The following is a 21,667-nucleotide window of genomic DNA, read 5'->3' as shown; positions in this document are numbered from 1 at the left end:
GCTAGTTTTATATTAAAAATATAAATTATACTTATATTATAATGGGTGTATGACACCATTTGGATACAAACAGGCAGCTTTTGTCATCATTTGTGTTAGGCCTATTTTTAAAATGGGGGGTAGTTCACCTGCAATATTACATAGTCTGGTTTGAAATGCATATCACATAATGGATAGTTGAAAGTGATGAAAACTGAAACCCTGAGCTGACAGCTACTTCGAGTGCAGGGATGGGCGTGGGTGTACGGGGGCGAGGAAGCAGTGACATTACAGCCAGCTACTGTCAGCGCCAAATTCAATGAGAGCAAGCCTCTATGACACCGAACTACAAAGTCAGCCAGAAGTTGTTTTAAGCTTCTATAGCCATTCATGAATGATCTCGATTCATGGTTGTGTATTTGCAGTGGATGAAGGACTAACGGTTAATACACTAGGAGCTAGCAGCTCCCCAAAATGATATACTGCAGCAGTTGGTTGGAACCTCGCACCACTCCCATGGCAGGCAAGTTGGCTAGCTAGGCTAACTTGTTAGCAGAGCATGCACGCGAACTAGTCAGAGCGCGGCCGTGTTGAAAAAAAGGGGGGGGGGGGGGCAGAGTTTTTTTATTTTGTATAGCTAAGCACTTGAATGTGACTCAAGACCACCGGTTTTAGCTTAGATGCATTCATATTAAGAGATGAAGCATACACATTTTAGATAAACTATCCGAGCGGCATCAAAGCAACTGATCAAGGTTTGCCTGCAGCTACTGGCCACTGCATTATTCACTCACCCCAGTCCGAGATCATCCCGTCTACTGTCAGTCCCGCTGGCAGAGCGTCCCCAAAGTGGCTTCTAGCTAGTCTATCGGCGTCGTTAGACCACAGTTTTGAATATCGGTATGCTGAACCGAGAACATTTGACAGATTAAAATACCTAGATACTTTTCGCCATCACTGCCTTTGCGTTTCAATAGTTTTTTTAGCTGACCAAGTAACGGACGTTTCTCTTTAACTGTGACGTTGGTTCAGCAAATAGCTGCCGTGGATTGGTTTATTCTTGTCCACGAACGTAAAATCAGAGGACCGCCTCCCACACGTTCACCTTAGTGACGGACGTAAACAGCAAGCAGACCCCCCACACTGATTCAGGTTCACACACTCACATTCACATATGATCTGACATTGCTCACACAACTGGTTGCAAACAATTCTATATTTATCACAACTCCCCTTGCGTCCCGTTGAGTTCTAGACTCTGACTCCCGTCGCTTGCCTTTCCTTTTTTTGCTGTTTGTGGCCATGACCACACGGCTGGGTAAAATAATCAAGTTAGAAAAACGACAATTCCGGAAGAGGGCAGTGTTGTGTCATAATGAGTGCCTGTTACGTCACAACAAAGCTTTTCCACAATCCATCTGGTCACATAACCACGCAGATATTTTCATATATGTCATGGCTAAGGATAGTGGTTGACACTTCAAAATGTTTGATTTGGAATTCAGTAATACCACAATTCACACACCCAACACCATACAATATTTAATACATGTTTAATGCAAGAGTCAATGAGTTAAATTAAAAGGAGCATGTGTGTCCCTTGGTTACAATACCTTTAGTTTGTTTCACAGCTACCAAAGCTGATGAGAATAATTTAGTTATTTGCATTCTAGCTACTCACACTGCAGCGACCAATTGTCTTTTTTTGTAATTCAGCAGGGGGACACACAGATAATTCACATAATACAAATAATTAATCTACAATCTGTGTCATTGAATGTTTTATCACCTGCCCTGCCTCTTATGAAAATAATGGTTTAGAAGCCAGCATAATCTTTAACATTATTATAGCAGCACCTCTATAAGTCCCATGCCATAAAAAAAAAAAGAATTGATTTGGATTTATAGTGCTGCAACTGTATTTGTGCTGAAATGGGGCCAGTTGTTTTGTAACTTCCACCAATGCAATGGAAAATAAAATAACAGGGACGGGAAACAATACCACAGACAGCTTCATAATAAGCCAGCCTTACAAAACGGAGGCTGATAGCAATGACTGCATTGATCTTGTCTATGTCTTCCAACATCTCACAATCAAAGCAACAGTAGAATAATTGAATGCTGCACTGTAGAAAGAACACTACTGTTTATTTTTGTATGCATCTTTCTCTACACAGGTAAGTAATATGGAGTTCAGAGGAATTACATCCGTCTGCTCATTTACCATTCAAGTTGCATTCGATCATGTAAACTCATAAAGCCATCATTGAATGATCCATACTTATATTTATGCCACACAGATATACCTTTTCTAAACATTTGCATGTACTGTAGTAAGCACATTTGTACAGCACTGTTACATCCAGGAGGCAGACAATCAGAAAACAGTCTCTATACTGGTTGAACTCATGGAACAGACATATATCAGGTGTTTAGCATCACGCTAATGTCGATGTAGCTAGCTGCCCAGTTTACCTAGCCTGTAATGGCTGAAATGTTCAGATTATTTTGCCACACGTAAACCCATTCCCTTCAATAAAACAGTAAGTGGTACATTACGTTAAGTATTCCTTTCTTCTTCTTCCCACATTTTACACAATGATGAGAATACACTGGGTTAGGTTGAATAAGCAGAAGGTTTCATACCTACAACACAACAGCAGGAGATATATGTACTGTACCTGATTATTGTGGACCTGCATAATGGCTTTATAAATAATTTGCAGTTCAGGATAAGCACTGACCCACAACAATGATAAATACTTTTACTACTCCAGAGCAAATAACACATGAATGAATTCTAAAGCATTGGCTATTAAAGCCAGACAAGAGTGAGGTGGTGACATGGAATATATCAAAGACAGATCCTTCACACTAAAACATACCGATCCTGAACGTAACTAGTGCACCAATTCAGTGTGTGCTGACACTACTAGGGAAAGCACATCACACAAAAATAAATCCATCAAAATGTATTACACATTTTTGCACTTCAAACATGTCAAACTCTAGCAGATTTAAGTTGATCACTTGATTCAGAATCCTTCAAATGTGCAAAGCTGATGAAAGTGAAACAAAAACATGACAGTAAGAACTGCACGCCCAGGAAGCAATGGTTACAGGCTCAGATGACTGTCGCGTGCCAATAGCGGATTCAATTTTCCTTTAAATTACTGTACTGTGCCACTCTCAATTATCACACTAAGCAGTGGTGCCTACTGCCTACACTAAAACATTACTTCCGAAACCATCGGAAGCCATTACATCTAGGCCTATGGCATTATCTAAATGTACATGGAGCCACGACTCCAGATTCAAATGAATGTTTTATTCCTTTATATTTCATTCCATCTTTATCCCTTTACACAGTGCCCCTCTCAGTCGTAACATTCGTGCATTAAGTGTGCCTGCCAGTGCATGCTGACTCCATTAAAGCATGGGTTCACTAACCAAGGGAAGCGGTCTAGGCCACATAAAAAGATTAGGCCTAATGGACCCTTACTGCGTATTACTATGCAATGGCAAAATAAATACAACAAGCAGTATAAAATATATTGCTATGGTCTAACGTTCAATCTTTTGAGAGGTCTAACTCTGCTAAGTGCATCTTCCAATACTTTACTGTCTTCCAAATCAGACAATGACATAAAGCTAACCAATTCTGTAAATTCCAGGGAAACAAGCAGCGTGGAAATTGGGATTTAAAGTGGCGGTGCCCCTCAGCTGTGAAGTACCAAGCAATGCCTTAGTTCTACTGTCCCAGCTACTGACCTAGTGACCTTCGCCCTCGCGATGACAAAAATAACACCAAGCATGAGCCTCTACACGCAAGGAAAATGCATTAACAATGCAATGAATAGTAGTTCATACAAATCTTTGGTGAACACACAAAGCCTCTTGTCTGCAATAGACCTAAAATACTGTGGCTCTGGCACAGAAGCAAACGTGTTAATAGGTGTTCAAACGTAACCTAGACCTAACATGTACTGACGGTCCCCGACAGTGGAAGGATCCACACGAATGCAAAAAAACTGAACACACACACTACATAAAAACATACTTCGCAAAGGACATTGTCATGCAGCACTATATGGTACATCCATTTTTTTCAGCCAGAGGCATCAATAGCCTAAAAACACTACGGTACAACTGGCCAAAGAAAGCCAATTTTGAAAACTCAAGGTGATTTGAGTTTGAATAAGAAGTATCCTCCAAAAATACTAATCTCACTGAACACTACTTAGAATAACTAAACCTAACTTAGAATAACCCATCAAAAACTATGGCTCGGTCTTGTGAGGAAGTGGAATGACACAGCGCAATGAAGACTTCCATTAGCTACAGTACAGTCACCCTAGTACACTCAAAACAGAGTCTGTGGCACAGCAGTATACCATATCCTTTCATCAACATTCTCTGCATACCACAGGGTATGCAAAGGGGAGATTGATTGTTTTAAAGATAAAAGATACACTGGTTGTACTCTGCAATATCTCCTGTGCTCCTCCCCTGAAGATAATACCTTTTTAGGAGTCAAGGGCAGAGGTGCTACACCAATACGAAGAGGGGACTCAGTCACACAGAATATGCACACCTTTAGAGGGCAGCATACAAGACACATTTGTTGTGATTAGTTGGTGTGTGTGTGCATGTGTGGTGCAGTGAGGTGAAACAACAAAGCCAGTCAGAATCAGTCAGAGTCGCTGTTATTCCTGATAGTGTGTCCCACACTGAATGTAGAACATAGGACGGGCGAAAGGAGGGGTGCAGGGAGCTCTTCAGACATGATTAGGATGGGAAAGGGTATGAGCATAGAAATATAATTACTAGAACTGCGCCCCCTTCAAATCAATGTGCCATGATAGGTGGACCGTTCTAGTAATTCTATTTCTATGGCGGGGGAGTTAAGGTTTTGGAGTTAAGGTTTGATAGTGGTTTGGCAGTGGTGGTAGTCCCCCGGCCAGCTTTAGGCACCACCAGGAGTTCGTCCCCGTCCTGGATACTGTAGGAGTGGAGGGCTCTGGTGTGGTACTTCATCTCCTCCGGCCCAAAGACACACTCCTTGTCGATGTAGTAAAGACGCATCTGATTGGCCGACAGCTGCACGACTGTCCTCAGCTGTTTCTTCAGCTCAGCCACAGTCTGGTCCAGGCGGATACTCACCTCCGCCACCTTGTCCTCGCAGTGCACCTCCACCTTGGCGTGGCAGCGGGGTCGAAGGTCGATCTCAGCCAAGGGTTCCAGCTTCCCGTATTTGGTCACCAGGCAGTGGTACCTAGAATGGCAGGTATAGACGGGTTTAGAAACACACAATCATACTAAATATACCACAGTCATCTAGACTAAGTTATTTAACATTACGGTTAGGTGAGTTTACAGTCATTATTTTTAACGAACATGAAGACTTTATTTTGAATGTGCACATTTTAATAGGCACCTGATACTACAATTAAGCCAGTAAAGTACATGCCAAATTCTATTGAATGGATATATGCAGTCTCATTGGATCAGTTAAAGGAGTAGCATAGTGTGGTATACCTGTAAGGTAGCTCCTCCTCTGGGTAGTCGACATGGTAACGGATGAAGAACCTCTCGGAGTCCTCTCTCTCCCCATCCGTCACCACACTGCCATTGAGCGAAGATACAGAGGGCAGGCTGCGAGGATAAAGGGTGAGCTTTTCACTATCTAGAGATATATGGCACTGTTGCAGTATTGTGTGTGTGTGTGTTAACGCAATGTCACAGTGAGTACGTTTACATGCAGAGGAATAATTTGATATTAAACTGATTATGGCAGTAGGCATGTAAACACCTTACTCTGTTTAGCATAATTGGCTCATGGACAAAATTGAAGTGAGCATACACCGATAAATACACCTGTTTTTCTGAATAATCTTTCAAATTATTAGGACATATAAACAACTTAATTGGCGTTCCAGCGGTGTCTTTGATCTGCACACGTGCCAGCACCAGCAGAGTGAGTCTCCCGCATCAGAGCGAGTGAGGTGAGTTCGGAACAAATTAACGTATCCGTCTTAGAAGTAGTTTTCACATACAAAATGTACATGTCTGACCCTCGGATGAGAATTGCTTCCCAAAAACAACATGGTTGCTGTGGTAGAATGTTTATTTCAATTGGCGATGTTCTGCACTTATCAGAGTGCAGAGTGAAATCAGGCAGCCTGATTTCAGATGTGTCCATGGAAACAGGGTTGTTAGGGAAATTGTTATTTCCAGTAAAGCATGTAAACATTATTATTCAAACTATTATATTTATCTGACATTCCACAATTCTCACATTATCGTGTGCATGTAACCGTACTCAGATAAAAATGAGATCTTTTCACTATTTGTGTGTTGAGGTCTGTGTGGTTGCCTCACTCATCCAGTAGCTCCCAGAGAAACTTACTGTGATACCATGAGGCTCCGACGCTCTGTGTTGGTATAGATCTGCAGTAAGGGAATCCCCTGCAGCCTCACATCTTCCAGTTTAGGAAACTGGTTCAGCTTCTCTATGTCCTCCCATCGGTTAAGAGCTGGCACACACAGAGACGCATAGGTGACCACACACCCACACGCATACACCTTATTAAACACATTTCCATAAACAGTCAAACAGAATGATCTTTACATTTGTGCCCCGGCTCTGACACTAGCTAGATAGATAGATAGATAGATAGATAGATAGATAGATACCACAGAGAAAGTAGAGGGGTATTAGCGATCAGGATGTTGGGTAAACTTCAAATATCAATCTCAAGAACTGAAAGGAGTCCAAGGACAGTTTCCAGTGAAGGACACAATCCCAATAGATTCTGCTCTGGTTGATACCTGAGTTGTGCAGATTGATGCTGCGTAGGTTGGGGAAGAGGCGTCGCAGCATTTCTTCTGAGTCCTGAATGGAGCTCAGGTTGCAGTTGGACATGACCAGAGTTTCCAAGCCGGGGAACATGGGGCCAATCTTGCGCACCTCGGCCCAGTCCTGCAGGTTGTTGTCAGTGATGTGCAGTAGGCGCAGTGTGGGGCAGGGCACAGTAGAGGCTGACACGGTGGTGTACTCATTAAGGCACAGGAACAGCTCTTCCAGCCTGGCGGGCAGGGCAGGGAGCAACACAAGGCTCAGTATAGAGACCATTAACTTTTCTTAAAGCTTCTACTGAAATGTACTGTTAGCTGCCTGAAACCTGGACCTCATAACAGATGACCACTCACTACTCTCCAATCCACAATACTCGAGAAGGACACAAAATCCCTCTCACTGGCTTGGGAAAACACATTTCTCTCTCTTGAGAAGTGAACAATCAGAAGTTGCCTTTGATTTTTTTTTAAAGGTGTTCAATAGCAGTGTAGCATCAAGGTTTATCTTACTCAGGCATCTCCCGTGTTAGTACGAGCACCGTGTTCCAGGACACTTGAGTGTTGTTGAGGACCAGGCGTCGGACTCGGGCAAAGGCCTTAGCACCGCTAGGCTCCAAGACAACCTCACTTAGCGGGTTGGAGCTCAGGTTGAGGAAGTCCAGGTTGGGGATGTTTGACACAATCTTACTGATCTGAAAGGAGTGGCTTCAAACTTAGTGTGACATCCTCAATATAATGATTCATGCATACATGTAAATAGCTACAAGGATATGGGTGAGATTGCATACTGGTAGAGGAATTCTTGTACAAAGTTAATATGAAATGTACCCAATTCTTGTACTCAATGTTTCCCATCTTGGCAGAGTACCCTAGTTGAGCCTACCCACCTCATGCCAGTCCTGGAGCTTGTTGTGGGACAAGTCAAGCTCCATCACGTGGGCACAGAAGGCTGCGATCTCTCTCTGCTCTCCCGCATGGCTGATTCCACAGCCAGCCAGGACAAGCACACTGGGAAGGTTCAAACGATCTGGAGAGAGAGAGCAGAATAACGTGAGGAAACCAGGCCTATCTATACCACCGCTCAATCATCAAAATAAAACAGGGTTCAAATGGGTAAAACTGTGGATGGATCATATTGAAGACCTCACCTTTCATGGGTGAGCCTTGTGGGAGAGTTGGCACTACCACCACGCCCATGCCGGGCCCTCGGCGGTACGGGAAGTTCTCCGGGCTGTACTTCTCGCTGAGAACCTGCATGAAGGTGCGGCCCTCCTCCTCGGGTGGATCCACGGCCCCACTGTCCCACATCCCGTCTGGGTCGGCTGGGTCGCCGAAGTGGTAAAAGAGCCAAACACTCATAGAGGTTAGCTTGGCAGGGTCAGCTGGCTGAGACAATAGTGGAAGTCATTCACCTTCACGCCCACATCCAATCCCTCGGAGGGGCTCGGCCATCACTGACATTAGCCTGACCCATTTCCCCTTCTAAACAGTTATGGTCATACAGTGCATTCGGAAAGTATTCAGACCTTGACTTTTTCCACATTTTGTTACGTTATAGCCTTATTCTAAAATGAATTGAATTGTTGTTTTTCATCAATATACACACAATACCCCATAATGACAAAGCAAAAACAGGTTTAGACATTGTATTATATAAAAAATTCAAAACTGAAATATCACATTTACATAAGTAGTTAGACCCTTTACTGAGTACTTTGTTGAAGCACCTTCGGCAGTGATTACAGCCTCGAGTCTTCTTGGGTATCATACTACAAGGTTGGCACACCTGTATTTGGGGAGTTTCTCCCATTCTTCTCTGCAGATCCTCTCAAGCTCTGTCAGGTTGGATGGGGAGCATCGCTGCACAGCTATTTTCAGGTCTCTCCAGAGATTTTTGATCTGGTTCAAGTCCGGGCTCTGGCGGGGCCACTCAAAGACATTCAAAGACTTGTTCAGAAGCCACCCATGCACTGTCTTGGCTTTGTGCTTAGGGTCGTTGTCCTGTTGGAAGGTGAACCTTCACCCCAGTCTGAGGTCCTGAGTGCTCTGGAGCAGGTTTTCATTAAGGATCTCTCTGTACTTTGCTCATCGTTCATCTTTCCCTAGTCTCCCAGTCCCTGCCACTGAAAAACATCCCCACAGCATGATGATGCCACCACCATGCTTCACCGTAGGAATGTTGCAAGGTTTCCTCCAAACATGACACTTGGCATTCAGGCCAAATAGTTCAATATTGGTTTCATCAGGCCCGAGAATCTTGTTTCTCATGGTCTGAGAGTTAGGTGGCAAACTCCAAGTGGACTGTCATGTTCCTTTTACTGAGGAGTGGCTTCCGTCTGGCCACTCGACACAATCCTGTCTCAGAGCTCTACGGACAATTCCTTCGACCTCATGGCTTGGTTTTTGTTCTGACATGCACTGTCAGCTGTGGGACCTTATATAGACAGGTGTGTGCCTTTCCAAATCATGCTCAATCAATTGAATTTACCACAGGTGGACTCCAATCAAGTTGTAGAAACATCTCAAGGATGATCAATGGAAACAGGATGCACCTGAGCTCAATTTCAAGTCCCGTAGCAAAGGGTCTGAATACTTATGTAATATAAGGTATTTCTGTTTTTTATATTTAAACATTTGCAAACATTTCTAAAAACCTGTTTTCGCTTTGTCATTATGGGGTATTGTGTGTAGATTGATGATGAAAAAAAATGATATAATACATTTAAGAATAGCGGTTTCTATACTTTCCGAATGCACTTTACAATACATACCAGTCTTCACTGAAAAGTATGCTAGTCACATACGACACATTCCATTTTCAGCTACAGTATTTCAATCAGGCATGTTAACAGATTAGATCAACTCGATTATGGGGTGGCAGGTAGCCTAGTGGTTAGAGTGCTGGGCCAGTAACCGAAAGGTTGCTGGATAGAATCCCTGAGTTGACAAGGTAAAAATCTGTCATTCTGGCCCTGAACAAGGCAGTTAACCCACTGTATCCCTGTAGGCCGTCATTGTAAATAATCATTTGTTCTTAACCGACTTGCCTAGTTAAATAAAGGTTTTATTTTTATTTATTTTTTAAAACAGTTACTATTTTACATGGTCAGTCAGTTGATGCTGCTTGATATAAATGCCTTGGAAACAAAACAGACAGAGCATAATTATTGGTATTTCAATATGTATTTCCCTTTAAGAGGGAAAGGGAGCCTCAGTGATAATACTAAAGAAGGGAGTGACAGAGGGAGTCGTCTGTCCTAAAGTCCTTATCAGTAAAACGCAGTGAGACTTTGCCATTTAAACTTTAAAGCCCTCTGAACGCCTGAGGAAAGGGTAGGCCTCTCCCGATGATTCTCTTTTTATGTACTCGAGACCAAAAATTTATGAATTGAAAAAGTGGATAGACTTCTGCTCTTTGGCCATAATATTTCATGTTTAACCAACTGAGCAGGCAAAGTTTGTCATAATCCGGAAACACTGATGACATCATCTGGTGTGCATCATGTGATTTTAAACAACTATGACCAGGCAAATGTTAGTAGTGTTTGACTACAAAACATAAAAAACGTCATTTTCAAATATGTTGATAATGGGGTGGTGCTGGAGATGATGAATGAGGTTGTCAAGTGGTGAAATTTAGACAACAAAAAAGACAAAAATAACAATATTCAACTGTGAAAAAAACAAAAGACATTTTTGAACGCCTCTCAGGTTGCCCTAGATAAACCATCATCTGCTGCTGGCTACATAAATTATGTTGAGGTTTTACTGAAATGAAAGTTATAGTATCAAATTAAAGTACTTCACCGGCAGGTGTAGGTCACAGTAAACCCTTTCCCACTTGTGCTTATTTATTTCAACTCCTGTTGTATACTCATTGTTTCTAAGTCCGTGTTTATGGTCGTCACTGCGTGTAAATGTTTTATTTCCAGTGTCATGTTGATAATTACAAGAGAACGGCAATGAAATGCTATAGAAATATTCCCTATGATGACGTGTTCTTAAACAGTGGAATGTTCCTATATATCTGTTATATTACAACAACCATAAAAGGAAATTATAGATTACAGTATCCATAATATACTTATCATTGTACAAAACTGACACGGTGTTATTACTAGGCTATTGACTAATATGATTAAAATTATGTCCTTAACATACATGAGTGTGAGGAAAACAATTAGTAGTAGTATAAAGTACAATGACAATACAGGAACAAGTGTGCTCTGTAGGCTAAGTGTCTTACCTCCAGCAATGTTCCTGTCCACCAGTCCACTATCACAGCTCATTGTGGGTTTCTGCAGAGAAGGCCTGTCAGAGGAACACAGTTTTTGGAATTAAGGACCAGTCATGTGCTGGTGGGACGGACTTGCAAGTAAAATTAGTATAAAAGGAAGTACAAATCTCTCTTACTCCCATAGTTTGACTCTAGATGGGATAAACCTGTTTTGGCATGGACAGTGCTATTGAGTGCTTACACCATTTTAAAGTAGTCAACTGGGTGGGACTTCATATGGGTTAAGGAAGGATCACATGATTGTATCCAGGTCATCGGGATTATACTTGTGAGCAAACATTCCATAACTGTAGGCGGCAGTAAATCGCTAAACGTTGGATTTACACCTGTTCATTCAAAAACACACTCTAGGTGGCAGTATGCACCCTTTCAGTTTTTTTTGCCAAAATGGACTACTTCAAAATAGAGATGCCTCAGTGGAACCAAAGATATTTATAACTAACCCAAAATCAAATTTCCAATGGGAGCAAATTAAGCATAGTGGGCAGAACAAGCAAGGAGGTGGGCAGAGCCAAGCACGAGCTAGAGAGATCCTATTGACGCAATCAATCATTTATTTGCATATTTCCATTAGGGAACACCTCCTTTGAACAGTGTGCAATAACTCAATTTGCCATTGCACTCCTTGTAAACAATGCCATTTTTTATTTTTATCAAAGGGTCAAGTCTACAAAGCTTAGTGCACTCTGTTCACAACGGATTCTAGTTTAGGTGAACTTTAAACTGTATTGAGATTGGGCTTTTCTTCAATGAGAAAATCAGCAGAATGTCGGTCCGGTTCCATCTCGGTCCATGCTCTCCCACTGCCGACCACTGGGCTTCCTGTCCTCACCCATATTTGATTGATACAGCTGATGAAACATCTGGCTCCTTGAACTCTGTGATGGCGCTGCCTGTGCGCACACAGACGCCATAATGGGACATTTATAAAGATGATATCTCTATCAGTCTCAATGCTTACTCCATAGTGGCTGGCTGGGCAGGGGAAGAGAGGCTGAGCCCTCCTCCTTCAGACTTCTCTCCAGTGAGGGGCTGCTAGGTGAACAGGAGGGACACGCAGGCACCACGTGAGAGTAGACACTGGAATCAAAACAAACCATATTGTCGTAGTGAGGAGACCAAAGCGCAGCGTGATGTGAATACATATTTTTTAATGAAAGAAGAAAAAACACGAAGTACACTAAACAAACAAAATAACAAGACGACCGTGACCGCTATCAAAACTGAGTGCAAACATGCAACATCACATAGACAATAACCCACGAAATACCCAAAGAAGATGGCTGCCTAAATATGGTTCCCAATTAGAGACAACGAAAAACAGCTGACTCTAATTGAGAACCAATCTAGGCAACCATTAGACATACATAAACACCTAGATAGTAAACGACCCCATAAACCTACAAAACCCCTAGACAGTGAAAAACAAAACAGTCTACTTTTCTATTGGTTTTGTCTTATTGGTTACACCTGTTTCTTGTTTAGGTTTTTAGTTGGGCTATTTAAGCCGGTAAGGCCCGCCTGCTCTTTGTGCGGGATTATTTTCCCCTCTGTGTTTGTGTGTGGTAGTGCGTTTCAGTTTAGTTTTTCTCTGGACTGGTTAGGTCCTGGTTTTGGGCCGGTCGTTTATGTGCGCCCTCTATTGGCGTGTACTATTTTCTCTGTGCCGGAGATTAAAGCATTGTTCTGTACCTTCTGCGCCTGACTCCGCACCCACTACGCCTAAGTGCGTCACAGAAGCCCGCACCATCGAATGGAGTCAGCAGGAGCAGCGTCCACCCCCCTTCCATCGATGGAGGAGCGCGTCCTCCATCATACGTCCATCCTCCATCAAATTGGGTCGGCGATGGAGCAGATGATGGAGCGAATGGACCGATGGGAGAGGAGTGGTCTCCCCACCTCACCTCCAGCTCCTCCGACGAGTCAACTTACTCCTCCGGCGGCGCCCGGCTCCAGCGCACTACCTCTTGCGCCCCCGAGGGAGTACAATGGAGAGGCAGCTGGGTGCCAGGGCTATTCCACCTTAGGCAGGAGACGAGGAGCGCGCAGGACTCATAAACATGTCAATCCGGCTGGACAATCTGCTAGCTGCCCGCGGGCGTTCAGAAAGGGTCCTGTCAGTTCCACCTCCTGGCCCTCCCGCTCCCATACCTATGGAGTTAGGGGGGGCCGCATCGAGGGGTACCGGAGGAGGAGGCTCCTCCTGCACCAGCTGTGGTCGGAAAGGACACACTTCCGACCGGTGCTGGAGGAGCCCATCTGGGAGTCGAGAGGGCAGGCAGAACACTTCTCGGTCACCCCATGTGAGTCAGCATCAAACTCACCCAGAGCCCCCTGTTGGTCACATGTTTGTATTTATTTATTTTCTTTAATTTTCTCCCTCTCTCCGGCATAAGGCGCTAGTCGATTCAGGCGCAGCTGGGAACTTTATGGATCGCGGACTCGCCCGTGAGCTGGGGATTCCGCTGGTGCCGATAGATCCACCCTTCCCCATGCACTCCTTAGATAGCCGACCGTTAGGGTCAGGGCTGGCCAGGGAGGCCACGGTTCCACTGGACATGGTAACGCAGGGGGATCATAGGGAGCAGATTAGTCTGTTCCTTATCGATTCACCTGCGTTTCCAGTGGTGCTGGGGGTTCCCTGGCTGGCCAGTCACAATCCCAGGATTTTGTGGAAACCCGGGGCTCTCCAGGGGTGGTCAGAGGAGTGTTCAGGTAGGTGTATGGGAGTTTCCATCGGTGCCACGTCGGTTGAGAGTCCAGGCCAGGTTTCCACTGTGCGCATTCCCTCTGAGTATGCTGATTTGGCTATCGCCTTCTGTAAGAAGAGGGCGACCAAATGACCACCTCATCGACAGGGTGATTGTGCGATAAACCTCCAGGTAAACGCTGTGCTTCCCAGGAGTCACGTGTACCCATTGTCACAGGAGGAGACGTTGGCTATGAAGACCTATGTCACGGAAACTCTGGGACAGGGGAACATTCGGCCCTCCACGTCACCCGTCTCCTCGAGTTTCTTTTTTTTGTGAAAAAAGGAGGGCGGTCTGCATCATCGCTACGGCGGTGGAATCATTTCACGGAGCACGTTTTTTCACGAAACTGGACCTCAGAAGTATAATCTGGTGCGTATTCGGGAGGGAGGTGAGTGGAAAATCGCGTTTAGTACCACATCTGGCCATTATGAGTACCTTGTCATGACGTATGGGTTAAAGAATGCTCCAGCCGTCTTTTAATCCTTTGTAGACGAGATTCTCAGGGACCTGCACGGGCATGGCGTGGTGGTATACATCGATGATATCCTGATCAATTCTGCCACACGCGCCGCGCGTGTGTCTCTGGTGAACAAGGTGCTTGGTCGACTGCTGGAGCATGACCTATACGTTAAGGCTGAGAAGTGTGTGTTCTCCAAACAAGCCGTCTCCTTCCTGGGTTATTGCATTTCCACCTTGGGGCTGGTGATGGAGTGTGACCGCGTTAAGGCCGTGCGTAATTGGCCGACTCCAACCATGGTAAAGGAGGTGCAGCGGTTTTTAGGGTTTGCCAATTACTACAGGAGGTTTATCCAGGGTTTTGGCCAGGTGGCGGCTCCCATTACCTCACTGCTGAAGTGGGGGCCGGCGCGTTTATGGTGGTCGGCAGAGGCGGACAGAGCCTTTAGTCGGTTGTAGGCGCTGTTCACTGATGCTCCCGTGCTGGTGCACCCGGACCACACTTAAGCGTTCATAGTGGAGGTGGACGCGTCCGAGGCTGGGGTTGGAGCCGTAGTTAGGGACGTGAGCTTCTATGTCTCTTCCTGTTCGGTGTAAGGCTCCTAGGCACCTGCCTAGAGGGAAGTTACAGCCCCTCCCCATTCCACAACGGCCATGGTCTCACCTGTCAGTGGACTTCCTTACCGATCTTCCCCCGTCTCAGGGGAACACCACGATCCTGGTTGTTGTGGATCGGTTTTCTAAGTCCTGCCGTCTCCTCCCATTGCCCGGTCTCCCTACGGCCCTACAGACTGCGGAGGCCCTATTTACCCACTTCTTCCGGCACTACGAGGTGCTGGAGGACATCGTCTCTGATCGGGGTCCCCAGTTCACATCCCGAGTGTGGAGGGCGTTTATGGAGCGTCTGGGGGTTTCGGTCAGCTTGACCTCTGGATATCACCCCGAGAGTAATGGGCAGGTGGAGAGAGTGAACCAGGAGGTGGGTAGGTTTCTGCCGGTCGTATTGCCAGGACCGACCAGGAGAATGGGCGAGGTACGTCCCATGGGCGGAGTTGGCCCAGAACTCACTCCGCCACTCCTCCACGAACGTGTCACCATTTCAATGCGTGTTGGGCTACCAGCCGGTCCTAGCACCATGGCATCAGAGTCAGATCAAGGCTCCTGCGGTGGAAGAATGGGTGCAGCGCTCTAAGGAGACCTGGAGGGCCGTCCAGGAATCACTCAAGCAAGCCGGTGGATGGCAGAAGAGGAGCGCTGACCGCCACCGCAGTGAGGCCCCCGTGTTCGCACCGGGGGACAGGGTCTGGCTCTCGACCCGAAACCTGCCCCTCCGCTCCGAAGGTGGCTCCTCTTCCTGTTCGGGCGGTGCTCGGCGGTCATCGTCACCGGTCTACTAGCTGCCAGTTATAATGCTTGTTACTCAGTTGTAGGCATACTGTTTGTTATCGTCAGGTGCTGAAGCACTATGTTAGCCAGTTTACATCCCTTTTCTGTTGGTTTTGTCTTACACCTGTTTACACCTGTCTTACACTTGGTTACACCAGTTTTGTTTTTCTCCGGACTGGTTAGGTCCTGGATTTGGGCCGGTCGTTTATGTGCGCCCTGTATTGGCGTGTACTATTTTCTCTGTGCCGGAGATTAAAGCATTGTTCTGTACCTTCTGCGCCTGACTCCGCACCCACTACGCCTAAGTGCGTCACAACTAAAACATAATCGTTTCAAACCTTGCATACAATCACATGCTGTATCTCTCTATTATGCATGGAAATACTTTGGAACAGATTTACAAAATTAAAATCACTCTGGGCTGATTTGCTGGTACTTTCAGTCTTTTATGTCCAACATTGGAAAAAATTGTTGGACATTTTGCACAGAAAAATTGAGGGGCCAAATAAAATGACCAGCCAGTTGGGAAACCTGGCCTAGGTGATGTCACTGACATTTGATCATGTTTTATGAATAGCTTGGCTCTGATGAATATCAAGTGGCACATAAACTGTCCATAATATGGTGCTGTTAGCTTCAAAATAGAGGGAATAGAAGGACCAAATGACATATCTGAACATATCTGAAAAAGCTATGGTCATAAGATAGGTTGGGAGAATAGTTTGTCTGGTCTCAGATCTGTTTGTGCTATTGCCAATTACATTTCTGTCATTGTCAAGCCAAACATTATGTTTGTGCAATCCATGCCAAATACCTGTCACTCATTCTGTGAGAATAGCTATCTAGCTAATTTTTTTCTCAAATTAATTATTTTATATACTAGCTAGTACTACAGTACAGCAAATGTACATAATGAGTACTGCAGAGAGCTAGCTAATTATATTCCAATCATACCAGGGACAATTACGTGCAGATGGACTCGAGCACGAAAAAGAACACGAAACAAGAACCGTGAACGGAAAACGCTACGTTAGAAAATAAAGATGTCAAGCGTGAAACGTATTTTATAGCTAGGATAAACGTCGAGGATGATTACAATGTTATTTCATAAACGTTACACATAATCATTCTGTACAATTTGACTGTAGATTTCACCTGCTAGTTATCTGCAGGATCAGTGGTTTGCAATCTGACAATTTATTACGATTACATTAGTACGATTAGCAAACTAGATCAGCTAACCAAAACGTTACATTGCATCTTCTCCTCTACGAATGGTCAGACTGGTCCAGACTCCACACTCAGCATCATTGAATGACCCAATGTAAAGACAATGCATCAACATGACACAAATACTATTGTCATAATACGATTGCATTAGCTAGATATAATCCAAAAGCAATAGACATACATGTAATATTTTCGCATTTCCAAACTCACCTTTATTGACCTACTCTGTGTAAATGTCTTGTTGTTGATCCAGCTGTCATTGCCCCCCCTCTCATCCCGGAAATGACGTGACTTAATGAAAAGTCTGGATATTTTCCTTAGATCGTGGATGCGCAGCTTTGAACAGTATACTACATGTCTTTGAATACATAATTGGTAATAATAACCCATTTACAGTCATAGGTAATGCTACTATAGCTGACTAGATTTAACACTGGTAATGATGGAAAGGCTTGACAATCAGTTTGCTGACGAAATATGTTGCATCTATCTCTGCTAAAATGTGTTCAGGGATATACTTCCTTCTCTTCTTGCTGTTGTATACAAATACAAATTATGAATGAAGTTTGATGACTTTGACTGGGCAAAAGCTAGTACATTCACTTGTTCATGACAAGTGTCACTGAAATTCCCCTGACTGGCAATCACCGTCTTGCCCTGTCCTGCACCGCACTCTCCTGGTAGAGAAGCTTGTTGTTTTGGTTCAATCCGAAGAGGCGCTGTCTCTACTGTCACTGTACTGGCGCCATCTGTACTGAACATCCCAGCCTAGTTTCATACTAGACGTAACATAGTAAATGTATATTCGCGGCACTCAAATTAGCATATTAGTTTTGATACTGTATGTTATTTTTGGTATGGTTAAATAAGGCAGATGGCTACTTGAGGTAAAAATTGAAAGGAGGATGGTTGGTCGGGGTGGATGTATAACGCAAACGTCTAGCAACCCAAAGGGTGCATGTTCAAATTTGACCAACTTTTCAACTGTTTAATACTTTTTAGCTACTTTACACCTACTTAGCATGTTAGCTAACCCTAACCCTAACTATTCGTAACATATTGTAGGTTTTGCAAATTCGTAACATTTTTTACTTTAGCAAAATCGTAACATATCATACGAATTGTAATTTGTAACATATCATATGAAATGGATGATGGAATTCCACAAATTACTACACCCCATGTGAAACGAAGCATATCGTACTAAATGGAGTGTCTCGGATTTATGTAAAGAATAATACAAAATGCTCAGAGAGAAGATTGAACACCCTGGTGGAGTAGAAGAGAGCCAGGGCCTGGAGGGCCACCACTGTGTACTAAACACACTGCAGGCTCAAATGGTTGCTGTTGATTTAGTTTTTGTTAAGGTAAATCACTGTTGTTACCTTACATGAAAGTGTAACAGAAAAGCTTCTTGGGAATAAACGACTACAGGACGTTTTCTCCCACTGAGTGGTGTACATTTGGCTCAACTAAACATTTTATTTTGCCACCTAGTTGGACAACAGGAAAGCTCTGTTTACTGAAAAATAGCTTCTCTGTAAGCATTATTAGAAGTCCTATACTCCTGAACCGACCAAGCACTTTTTCCACGTTGCCCAAATACACCACATACCCATATGACCCCCCCTGCTGTTTTCTTTCGGAAACCAAGCTTGAGTCTCGTCTCCTTAACACCCCTGGGGACTCTTTGGGTGGATGGGTGGAAAACAAAACAGAAAGAAATAGCATTGTAAAACACAAATAGATGCAGACCTACACACAACAGTTGTGCTATTGCTTTCTGACCCTGTAGTTAGGTGCCAGAAAACAGCTACGGCAGATGACTCCATCCAGACAGTGCATGGTAAGATCTGTCTGTGAACCTTGTTTTCCATTCAGGTTGGTTACCCAGGAGTTGTCAGCTCAGCTCTGTCAATGAAAAAGTTTCATGATTGGTTTAACGCCCTCTCGTCAATGAAATAAAGGAAAGTGAACAGCAGGCCCTTCAAAACACTGAGATGATTTGGGAGTGAGGTCCCATCAATATCCCATCCTTAATGGTCATTTAAAACAAAGCCAAAATATTTGATCTCTGTTGTCGTTTATTCTCATTTAATTCAATGATTTATGTACAATTTCAAGGTAGATTGATTACTGCATCCAGCTGTTCAATTATGGAACATCACAGGCAGGGTGAACCGATGAAACGTTTTAAATCAGTGTGTGACCAAATAACAGGTGGAGTAGTCTCAGTCTACAATTTCTGCTTGTTGGTAAAAAATAATAATAATACAGCTAATTAAAATAAAATAAAAAGGTGCATCAATCATGACTAACAATCTAAGTATCAATCTAATTATCTGAGGATTACAATATTTAAATGATCAACAATCATGAATAACAGTAATTATTAACTGTTTAATTTACAGAGGTAAAAGTACACATCTGAAAATAATCTTTGTCTTAATCTTCAATGATGGCTGTCAGATTATTTTAGTCAGGGTCTCAGCATTTGACAAAACCTGGAGAAAACACATGCTTGAAATGACTATACATTCGTTTGACTGGGATTTAGAGTTTGACATTGATTACAAGACAATCAAACCACACGACAATAAATACGTTCATTGCTTGGTACATAAATAGGCTTGTTATGATGTCATCCATTCACACAGGCTTCAATCATCTCTTGAGTTGCTCAACATACATTAGCCCATATACTGTATATCACAAAGTGAAAATAAACTATGAATCTTTTATTTTAAATACAATGAAAATCAGCACAGAGATGATAGATAATAAAAATGATGTAGTACCTTAAATCGAGCCTTTATTGTGTGCAACTATAAAACAGACTCCAACTTTACCCATATCAATGTCAGCACGTTATGGGATTATATGTGACATTTTGATTTATTTTTTCCAAACAGTGCTCTTTATCAGTAGTACTGATTTAAACCATAGTTCCTATGTAACCCTCATAGTCACATACAGTATGTGCAGCATTAAGAATCTTCCCCAATATGTTGCTTGTGTCTCTTTCCACTGCCCTTTGTCAAAAGGAGTCAATACCAACAAACCACAGAGATTCAAGTCCTCAAAGTTCGCTTAAATTGGTCTTTTTAAATTTGCACTTATGGAAGCTCTTCCCCAGTCTTTCTCTAGATGAGCAAGGACTAGGCATATCGCTCACAAGGGAAACAGCCGTCACACTTTCTTTATCTAGGTGGCTGTGAAAGGTCACAACATGGCTATTCTTTCCATGTGTTGTTCCACTTCCTCAATGTGTTGTGCTGTATGCCCCTGGTATCGGCACCATGTGCAGAACTTGACAACAAGCTCCATTGTGACTTGCTGTTAAACAGCTCTCTGTCTGCTTGAGTCATCAGAACGTTTCCAGAGCGGTTGGGGCCGTTAGAGCATGTCGTCGTACGCCTCTCTGACCGGGGCCCTCTTGGTACGGCGTGGTCTCAGGCTGGAGAAGCAGGAGGAGGCAGTGAGGGCGATGCGGCTCAGGCCCAAGTTCAGGCAGTGCACCTCAGATGTGACGGGCACCTCGGAGAAGAGGGCACGGTCGCGGGACAGCCGTGTCAGTGTGTCACTGTTCTCAATGTCCTTCACGATATTCAGGATCTCCTGGCGCTCCGTCTGCCGAGTCATCCCCCGGATGTTCAAGATGGCCGACACATGTTTCTTCCTGCAAACAGAAGAGGAGAAAGAGGGCTTAGTCTAGTTCATGTTTTGATCTACCAATAAAAATTGATATGCAACAAAGATGTCATATAGGCCACATCTAGCCAATAAAGATTGAGTTGAATTGAGAAGAGTGTATCATCTGTCCCTGTTCGAGGGTGCCTGACTGTCCTTCGATTCGACACCTTGGCCTCTGGAAGTCTCCCTGCAGGAAGAGTGTAGAGTGTATCATGCAAGTCTCCCTGCAGGAAAGCAGGAGCTGCTCTGATGCTGCTTCCTGTCTGTGGCGACACAAGCTGAGCAGCAGCACGAGGCTGAATGACAACCAGCTCTGAAGACTAAAAGCAGCCCTAGCCCTAGGACGGTAGTAACTCCACCTTACCTGACACCCTAGACCCACTACCTTCAACACCATAGTGCCCTCCATGCTAATCACTAAGTTTGGGGGCCTGGGTCTGAAACCCTCCCTATGCAACTGGGTCCTGGACTTCCTGACGGGCCGACCCCAGGTGGTGAAAATAAGCAACAACACCTCCGCTACGCTGATCCTCAACACGGGGGCGCCACAAGGGTGCGTGCTCAGCCCCTCCTGTACTTCCTGTTCACCCATGACTGCGTGGTCGCGCATGTCTCCAAGTCAACCATCAAGTTTGCAGACGACACAAAAGTGTTGAGCCTGATTTCCAACAATGATGAGACAGCCTACAGGGAGGAAATGAGGGCCCTGGCAAAATGGTGCAAAATGAAGGAGATAATCGTGGACTTCAGGAGACAGCAGAGGGAGCACGCCCCCATCCACATTGACAGGGCCGCAGTGGAGAGGGTGAAACGCTTCAAGTTCCTCGGCAGGCACATCACTGACCACCTGAAATTGTCCATCCACACAGAAAGTGTGGTGAAGAAGGCGCAACAGTGCGTCTTCAACTTCAAGAGGTTGAAGAAATTCTACAGATGCACCATTGAGAGCATCCTGTCGGGCTGTATCACCGCCTGGTATGGCAACTGTACCATCCACAACCACAGGGCTCTCCAG

General features: G+C 44.3%; 3 protein-coding genes across 6 annotated transcripts in view; all 3 read right to left on the bottom strand.

Moving 5' to 3' along the window:
- Positions 1 to 997, bottom strand: part of LOC109905495 (ubiquitin carboxyl-terminal hydrolase 2-like) — a 43,286-nt gene extending 42,289 nt beyond the window's left edge. The window contains exon 1 of the mRNA XM_020502892.2: positions 774 to 997. The gene's annotated coding sequence lies outside the window, so the exon portion shown is untranslated. The remainder of the gene's footprint in view (positions 1 to 773) is intronic.
- Positions 998 to 1,515: 518 nt separating this feature from the next.
- On the bottom strand, positions 1,516 to 17,261 carry LOC109905494 (tubulin-specific chaperone cofactor E-like protein). 3 transcript variants are annotated; one of them, XM_031790532.1, is made up of 10 exons: positions 17,170 to 17,261; positions 12,096 to 12,214; positions 11,084 to 11,148; positions 7,986 to 8,219; positions 7,725 to 7,864; positions 7,348 to 7,529; positions 6,811 to 7,067; positions 6,389 to 6,515; positions 5,518 to 5,634; positions 1,516 to 5,254 (listed from the first exon to the last, which is right to left on the bottom strand). In XM_031790532.1, the coding sequence occupies exons 2-10, from the start codon at positions 12,098 to 12,100 to the stop codon at positions 4,870 to 4,872; spliced, it is 1,512 nt and encodes a 503-aa protein (XP_031646392.1). In that variant the 5' UTR covers positions 12,101 to 12,214; positions 17,170 to 17,261; the 3' UTR covers positions 1,516 to 4,869. The 3 variants fall into 3 exon arrangements, with proteins under 3 accessions (XP_031646392.1, XP_020358479.1, XP_020358478.1); XM_020502890.2 differs by having other exon boundaries at positions 7,986 to 8,223; positions 17,170 to 17,260; XM_020502889.1 differs by having other exon boundaries at positions 7,986 to 8,159; positions 17,170 to 17,260.
- A 1,762-nt stretch (positions 17,262 to 19,023) lies between these two features.
- The window catches only part of exoc3l2b (exocyst complex component 3-like 2b), a 41,145-nt gene continuing 38,501 nt past the window's right edge, over positions 19,024 to 21,667 (bottom strand). Inside the window, exon 13 of one of the 2 annotated variants that reach the window (XM_031790530.1) lies at positions 19,024 to 20,638. In XM_031790530.1, the coding sequence (XP_031646390.1) occupies positions 20,356 to 20,638 (283 nt within the window). In that variant the 3' untranslated portion in view covers positions 19,024 to 20,355. The remainder of the gene's footprint in view (positions 20,639 to 21,667) is intronic. The other variant, XM_031790529.1, reaches the window with a different exon arrangement.

This window comes from Oncorhynchus kisutch, linkage group LG15, assembly GCF_002021735.2.
Source record: "Oncorhynchus kisutch isolate 150728-3 linkage group LG15, Okis_V2, whole genome shotgun sequence".
In the NCBI taxonomy this organism is placed as follows: Eukaryota; Metazoa; Chordata; class Actinopteri; order Salmoniformes; family Salmonidae; genus Oncorhynchus; species Oncorhynchus kisutch.
The sequence above is the reverse complement of the archived record's forward strand: the minus strand, read 5'-3'. Positions and strand labels throughout refer to the sequence as shown.